At 37.2% G+C, this 8,834-nt stretch overlaps 1 protein-coding gene across 1 annotated transcript; it reads right to left on the minus strand.

Moving 5' to 3' along the window:
* Positions 1 to 457: 457 nt before the first annotated feature.
* Positions 458 to 7,728, minus strand: LOC107856484 (putative late blight resistance protein homolog R1A-3). The gene is given in 4 exon segments (XM_047412057.1): positions 458 to 1,855; positions 1,857 to 2,167; positions 2,170 to 2,752; positions 7,339 to 7,728. Coding segments are annotated over 4 exon segments (2,682 nt in total).
* Positions 7,729 to 8,834: the final 1,106 nt, after the last annotated feature.

An 8,834-nucleotide genomic window follows, 5' to 3' on the forward strand; every position in this document is an offset into this window, starting at 1 on the left:
AGAAGCAGGGGCGGATGTAGAGTATTCGGTGCGGGTTCTCGGGAACCCAGTAATTTTCGTACGGTTCTTGAATTTGTATTGAAAAAACTAGTAAAAATATAAGAATTATAAGTTGGGAACCCACAAACAAAGTGTGTTATTGGTCTAGTGGGAAAGAATTATAAGTTGGAACCCACAACCTTTAAATTATAGATCCGCCTCTGATCAAAAGCTTGATTACTTATTGTTACTACCATCCTTGAGAAAGATTATCGATATCCAGCATCTCAAAGCACATGACGCACCACCCATCAATGACAAACATGTATTATATAGCAACCTAAAAGGTTCTGCATTTGGAAGAAATCAGTAGATGGTCCCTCAAAATAAGCTTCAATTCCCTACATATGCAAGGTAACAAGTAGAAGTCATCATCCTAATTAACAATGTGAAGAATTGAAGAACTTTTGAGAGAGAATTAGAAGTTACTGCGGCTGTTATGGATGTGGACCTTAAGAGAATTATTTCCCATGTCCTCTTGTTCTTGTTCAATTTTTCTTGCAGAATCTTCAACAGTTGTGCTGCAATCATGTAACTCAATTGATCCCAAATTACCAATTTCACCAAAATCTAATGGAATTTCTTGCAGGTTCTCGCAATTCTTCAGAACAAGGCGTTTTAGCTTTGGGAAGTTATCACTGCTAGCTTCCCAAACGTCAAGATATAGGTCGCTCAGTAACAACAATTTCAAGCTTTGGACCTTGTCATTAGCCCTCAAGCTCCATCGGTTATTCCAGAATTGACAGAGTTTAAGTTTGAGCTCTTCCAGATTTGGCAACCTGATAATAGTTGATGATAGGTCTTCCCAAGCATAAAAACTACACGAAGTTAATGACAACCTCCTAAGTGATGTTGCAAAAGCAAATTTGTGGTCTTCCAAACGCCTCCCATAAAACTTGAATGCTTCGAGTTTTCTCAAGCTGGACATATTGATGAGACCGTCAGGGAAAATGTTTTCTTCGCCTGAAGTTTCATGAATGGTCAATCTCTTTAAATTTGGAATGAGAGAAAAGATTTCATTTGTACAACTGGCGTATGTTAGACCAAAAAATTCCTCAAGATTTGGCATCCCTGTCACAGGAGTCTTATTTAGAATACATTTGCTTCTAGGACTCGGTAAATAAGTGGCCGCCGTCAGACATGTATACCTCAAGTTCTTCATCATCCATATCTTCTCAGGTAAGGTTATATAGGCAGGATAACGATCGCAAATAAGAGTTTGCAAATTTTGAAGCTCTGAGATTGATTCAAGAATATTGCCATGAAAATGAATTTGGAGATATCTCAAGTGAAACAACATTGTAAGCACAAGTGGAAATGACTCAAATCCAGAATCTATATTGAAGATAGCCAATACCCTAAGAAGGTTGAAATGAGAGAAAAATTCATGTAATATAGGATTATGACGGTAGATGGGCAATATCCCAAGAAGCTTAACATGGGGCGAGTAAGGTAGATTCCAAAAAGAAAATAAGTAGATAGATCTGGAAGAAGGGGAAAATAGCTTATAACCATCATCAATGATATAATAAAATTGTGTTTGAAAGCCGATGCGACGAACATTAGGCTTTTGTTCTTGAAGAGGAGGGAAAGTTCTCTTAACATGCATATGCTTTATCATTTCAGCTTCTATCAAACTGAACTCATGCACTAGATCATGCATTCCACATGCTTTTATCTCACCATTGAATTTCCTTTTTCTAGCCTGTATCAAGTTCCTGCCAATAAGGTCCTCCAAATAATCTATTGCTACTTCCTCCAAGCTTTTACGACTTCCAAACGTCCTTATGAAACCATCTGCAATCCATAATTGGTTTCAATCTCCAAGTCTCAACCTGAAAGTCCTCCGGGAAACTACTCATAGAAAGAAAACATGGTTTGAGGTGATTAGGCAAGTAGTGGTAACTGAAACCTAGCACTCCTAAGCAGTTATCTGGATGGTTGGCAATGATTTTACTTAAGGTTCGGGCAACATCCTTCCAACTTTCTAATGTCCTGGCCGTTTTAGAAAGATGGCCCGCAATCACTGAAATTGTTAAGGGTAGTCCTTGGCATTTTTGTACTATCTCCTTTCCAATTTCTTCCAATGCAAGAGGATGATCATGTTTTGATCCAAACGCCTTATCAAAAGTAACTTCCAACCGTTTTCTAAATTTAAAAGATTCAACTTATGAGGGATACTAGTATTTGCATACATCGCTACCTCAGTTTCCCTAGTAGTCAATAAGATTCGACTCCTATTGTTGAAATTAGGAAATATTCCTCTTATGTTATCCCAAACGTCCCTACTCCAAATATCATCGACAACAACAAGGTATCTTGGACCCTTTAGGTTCTTTTGCACTAGGTTGGCTAACTCACTCTTATCCATCTTATCATAATCATTTTCATTGACATTATTTCTTTGCATTGAAATGCAACGTATAGCTTCTAACATTACATTTCTACCTCTAAATTCTTGAGATATTGTAACCCAATGAAGAATGTCGAAATGATACCTGATTGCGGAATGATCATAAGCTTTTCTAGCGAGTGTTGTTTTGCCAATGCCACCCATGCCTGATATGGTGACAATGTCTAGATCCGACAATCGTCCTGTCAATAGCTTAACTATGATCTCCAAGTCATCATCAATCCCGTGCACAATATCCTCTTCCAACTCTGACAACGTTGGATCACTTGCAGAAGAAGTGCCAACCAAGGGATCCCCAGACTGTTGAGAAATGATTCAAAAAGATTCTTGACCAAGTCTTCAGGAAGTTAGTGAGTTGTTAGTTAGTTTCCTATATTCTAGCAAGTTGGATAGTGCTGCAGATTATTAGCTAGTCAATAAATTAGTGGGTTAGTGGATCTAAAGTTTAGAATTTTCAGTTTATTGTGAGCCTATTTATAGGCATGTCTCTTTACTTTCATATGCAATCAGAAATAAAGAAATCACTGAAGTATTTTCTTCTCTTTGCTCTGTTTCTGTCCAGCTATATTCATTTAGCTTCTTTTTTTCCTTTCCAACAAATCTGGTATCAGCGCCCGGTTTCTTTTTGAAATGGCAGTGAATCGTGAGGTTTCGCAACTACTATGAGTTTTGGAGTATCAAAATGAAAACTCTTTTCAAATCACAGGGGGTTTGGGAGCTGGTGGAAGCAGGCTTTGACAAGGTGGCAGACAAATTGAAAGGGATAAAAAAGAACGACGCCAAAGCGTTGTTCCTGATTCAACAAGCAGTCCATGACACAATTTTTGCAAGAATTGCAGCAACAACTACATCTTCGGAGGCATGGAAGATTTTGAAGAAGGAATTTCAAGGTTCAGCCAAGGTGATTACGGTAAAATTGCAAACTTATCGTCGTGACTTTGAAAATCTTTTTATGAAAAGTAATGAATTTGTTCAGACTTATTTGTCTAGAGTTTCTTCTCTTGTTAATCAAATGAAGTCTTATGGTGAAGATATATCTGAGGAAACTGTTGTAGCAAAAGTTTTAAGGAGTCTTAATCCAAAGTTTGAACATGTTGTTGCTGCGATAGAGGAATCTCATAACTTATTTGATTATACTTTTGATGAACTAATGAGTTCTTTGCAAGCTCATGAAGAGAGGATCCTAAGGTCACATGAGAAAAATAAAGAGAAGGCATTTCAGGTGAAGGGGTAGTCCACTCCTAAAAGGGATAAGTTAGAAAACTTTGCAAATCGTGGCCGAGGTAGAGGTGGCTTTTGAGGAAGAGGTCGTGGAAGAGGCCAAGTAAGGAGTCGAGATAGAAGAGGATCAAATGAAGAGAAGCATAACAGAACGTTTCTATGCAACTACTGCAGAAAACTAGGTCATAAAGAAGCATATTGCTGGCAAAAGCAAAAGGATGAAAATAGCCAAGAAAGCTTTGCGGAGGAAAATGATGATGAAAGTAAGCTGTTCATGGCCCTTTATTATGAAAAAGAGACTCCTAATGATGTTTGGTTTTTGGACTGTGGATGTTCAAACCATATGTCTGGAACAAGATCTTTGTTCAAGGAGCTCGATAAGTCCAAAAAGTCAGACGTAAGGCTAGGAGACAACAAGAAGATTCAGATTGAAGGAAGAGGTACTGTTAGCATCATGACCAGCCAAGGTAATGCTAAAATTTTAGAAGATGTGATGTTTGTTCCTAGTCTATCTCATAATTTACTTAGCATTGGACAATTCATGATTAGAGGATACTCGATTTCTTTTGATGATGGTGTTTGCACTATTAAAAATAAAGAAATCTGGAAAAACCATTGCTAAAGTTCCAATGACTAACAATAAAATGTTTCCTTTAGAAGTTTCAATTGTCGAGAAATGTACGATGGTAGCTAGTGGTGATAATGAAACTAGACTATGGCATCTGCGCTATGGGCATTTAAATGTTAATGGGTTGAAGTTATTGAGTCAAAAGGAAATGATTTTTGGATTGCCAAAAGTTGAGAATCTTGATTTTTGTGAAAGTTGTGTTTATGGAAAACAAAGTAAAAAGGTTTTTCCTGTAGGAAAGTCTTGGAGAGATTTTGTTTGTCTTGAGTTAGTTCATGCAGATTTGTGCGGTCCTATGAGTGTTGAGTCCTTAGGGGGAAGTCGATACTTTTTGCTTTTTACTGAGGACTATAGTCGTATGAGTTGGATATATTTCTTGAAATTTAAATCTAAAACATTTGGCAATTTCAAGAAATGTAAATCTTTTGTTAAGAGGCAAAGTGGATGTAGGCTCAAAATTCTTCGGACAAATAGAGGTGATGAGTTTATGTCTAAAGAATTCAGTTACTTTTGTGAAGAAAATGGAATACATCGGGAGCTCATAGCACCTTATACACCAGAGTAGAAAGGTGTAGCCGAACGAAAGAACCGCACAGTTGTTGAGATGGGCAGAAGCATGATGGAAGGGAGAAGTTTACCGAAATGTTTTTGGACTGAAGCTATTGCCACTGCAGTCTATTTGTTGAATATTCCCCCCACCAAGGCTGTGTATAATCAAACACCGTATGAAGCTTGGAGAGGTAACAAGCCCAAGGTAAGCCACTTACGTGTCTTTGGTTATATAGCTTATGCGTTGGTAAATTCACAAGATCAACATAAGCTTGATGAAAAATGTGAAAAATGTATCTTTGTTGGATATAGTACACAATCCAAGGCTTATAAGCTATATAATCCAGTGAGTGGCAAAATTACAGTCAATAGAAATGTTGTGTTTAATGAATATTCAAGATGAAACTTTAATTCTTAAAATGAAAGTTCAAATATTCAATTATTGCCTTCTGACAATATTGATGATCAAGAGTATGTAGCAGATCCTGGTTTGGCAGGTCCATCGACTACCTCATCAGTTGCACCACCAACTTCTCCAATATTAGAAGAACCTTCAGCTGAGCCAACTCCATTAAGAAGATTAACAAGGGATAGAAAACCAAATCCTAGATATGCTGACAATACATCTTGTACTTTTGCTTTACTTGTTATAGATCATATTTTCTTTAAAGATTCCAAAGGAGAGGATAAATGGTGCAAATCTATGGAGGAAGAGCTGTTATCTATTCAAAAGAATCAGACTTGGGACTTGGTAAATTTTGCCCGAAGGAAAGAAGGCTATTGGGCTCAAATGGGTGTTTAGAACCAAATATCATGCAGATGGCAGTATTCAAAAATACAAGGCAAGGATTGTTGCAAAGGGTTACTCTTAACAGCAAGGTATTGACTTCGATGAAACTTTTTCTCCCGTTGCCCGCTTTGAAACTATGAGAACCTTTTTAGACTTGGCTGTGAAATTAAATTGGACAGTGTACTAATTTGATGTTAAATCCGCCTTTTTAAATGGTGATTTAGAAGAGGAAGTTTATGTCTCACAACCTGAAGGTCTTGTAGTAAATGGTAAAGAAGATAAGGTTTACAGGTTAAAAAAGGCACTTTATGGCTTGAAGCAAGCGCCGCGGGCCTGGTACTTCAAAATTGATTCTTATTTCCAAGGAGAGTGGCTTTGAAAGGAGTAACAATGAACCTACTCTTTATATAAAAAGAGGAGGTAAAAATGATTTTTTGGTTGTATATCTTTATGTAGACGATATGATATATATGGGTTCAAGTGAGTCTATTGTCACTGAATTTAAAGACTGCATGATAAAGAATTTTGATATGCCCGATTTGGGAATGTTGTATTACTTTCTTGGTCTTGAGGTGAAACAGGAAGTTGATGGCATATTTCTTTCACAAAGAAAGTATGCAACAGATCTTTTGAAAAGGTTCAATATGGTAAATTGTAATGTTGTTGCTACTCCGATGAATATCAATGAGAAGTTGTGTCGTGATGATGGTTCTGAAATGGCAAATGCAACTTATTTTAGAAGTCTGGTTGGTGGTTTGAACTACTTGTCTCATAAAAGACCAGACATTGCTTTCTCTGTCGGTGTCGTATCTAGATTTATGCACAATCCAAGCAAGCTTCACCTTGGAGCTGTAAAGAGAATACTTAGATATATCGCAGGGACATCAGATCATGGAATTTGGTATTCTAAGTTAACAAGTTTCACATTAACTGGTTTTACTGATAGTGACTACGCAGGCAGCATTGATGACAGAAAGAGCACCTCTGGTTTCTTGTTTAATCTTGGATCTGGAGCAATTTCATGGAGTTCAAAGAAGTAGGAACTGGTGGCCTTGTCAACTTCAGAGGCTGAGTATATTGCAGTAACTTCTGCAGCTTGTCAAGCAGTTTGGTTAAGGAGACTTGTTGCAGATTTTAATCAGAAACCAGCTGGTGCGACTGAGATTTTTTGTTACAATAGATCTGCCATTGCGATGACGAAGAAGCCAGCTTTCCACAGTAGAACAAAGCACATAGATGTTTGCTATCACTATATTCGAAATCTTGTTTCTAATGGAGAAATTACTTTGAAGTCTTGTGATACAAATGAGCAAGCAGCAGACATCTTCACCAAATCACTTCTACAAGCAAAGCACGAGTTCTTTAAAGGTCAACTTGGAGTTTGCAGTTTTGAATCAAGGGGGAGTGTTGAGAAATGATTCAAAAAGATTCTTGACCAAGTCTTTAGGAAGTTAGTGAGTTGTTAGTTAGTTTCTTATATTCTAGCAAGTTAGATAGTGCTGCAGATTATTAGCTAGATAATAAATTAGTGAAGTGGACCTAAAGTTTAGAATTTTCAGTTTATTCCGAGCCTATTTATAGGCATGTCTCTTTACTTTCCTATGCAATCAGAAATAAAGAAATCACTACAGTATTTTCTTCTCTTTGCTCTGTTTCTGTCCAGCTATTCATTTAGCTTCTTTTTTTCCTTTCCAACACAGACAACTCAAGAACTTTATCAACATCATGAGCAAGAATCTCCACCACCACTTGTTTCTTTGTTGCATCCATTTTTTCAACCACTGGTAGCAAATCCTCGTGTTGTAAAATTCTAAATGTCCAACTTATACCTTTGATGATTTGAGAAATCTTCAGCTCAACAACATCTTCTGCATAATTAGCAGCAACTCTAATTTTTTCCTCCACAGATTTGATTTTTCCAAGGTCAACCCCACTCTTATTGCTAGTATTTTCAAGAACTCCTTGAAAATATTCAGCAGTAGCACGAATAGAATCGACGGTTTCAGCTGTGTGACCATGAAAGAGTTCTAGAATGTTTCGTTGGTCAATAGTTCGAAGAAGAGAAATTACAGCACTATAAGCTGCCATTATGTCAATATGAAGAGGAATTAGATGAAAATAATTTTTGAAGGTGTAGATCGATAGAGGATGTAATAATTCAAGATATCAAATACTCTTTTGTATTAGTAATTTGTTGTATAACCAACCTTTAATTAATTTTCAACACCATGTTAGTGTTTATCAATAAAATTTATTGACTTACTAAAATAAACTAAGTCAATGCCAGTTGGGTGCGTGAAAGCAGTTGGTTGGAGAAACTGTCATATAATAAATTACATGGAGATGACTCTTAATGGAGATGAGGGATTGGAGGAGACTTGTTCTCACTGTCATATATAATAAATTAGAAAATCAGTTGTTGAAATTACTGCCATGTGTCCAAGAAATCACGGGTTCAAGACATTGCTCAACCAAAAACGTGAGTTACGGATGCGTACAATAGACCCTTGTGGTTCGGCCCTTCCCCGGACCCACACATAGAGGGAGCTAGTGCACCGGACTGCCCAATTATTATGGCTATTGTTTACCCCTAAATCCACGACTTAAAGCAATAGTTGAATTTGTTTATGTGGTTCACGGATACCTTGATTATAGTGACCAAACCTGGGTCGGTCGTTCTGCCATTCATCCGACAGGATGTATGGATAACGAGGATGCCTTCACAACCTTCTCCCTTCGGTCCTTATGTTGGTAAAGGTAAGGCGGTTCGCTTGAGTTTCTAAACCACCCTTAGCGTGTTGCTATTCTTCTGGATGCGCTCTACATTCATCAAGTTCATAAACTCGCAATTGACTCCAAAATTATTGTCGATTGCTTCAATGAAAATAAAGAAGCCCCTAAAATTATGTTTCTTAGAGAATGGCACAATGTTTGGCCAAATAATCCATATGTAAAAACAAGGATCTACCATTGAAGCATAGATTATTAGAGTTTCTAAACTAGTTATGTAAAAATGAACAATTTATATGATATTGTACCTCATCTTAAGCCACCATTTTTACATATCCACCATTGTATAGAAAGAATACACCTTTGAGCAACTATTGCTTGTGCAATCGACCTAACAGACGACATAGGAAACTATTTGAGTTGCCTCACATTATTTGTCTCTCTGCTGACTATGCCTTCCAGCT

The sequence above is a fragment of the Capsicum annuum genome, chromosome 5 (assembly GCF_002878395.1).
Source record: "Capsicum annuum cultivar UCD-10X-F1 chromosome 5, UCD10Xv1.1, whole genome shotgun sequence".
Taxonomy (NCBI): domain Eukaryota; kingdom Viridiplantae; phylum Streptophyta; class Magnoliopsida; order Solanales; family Solanaceae; genus Capsicum; species Capsicum annuum.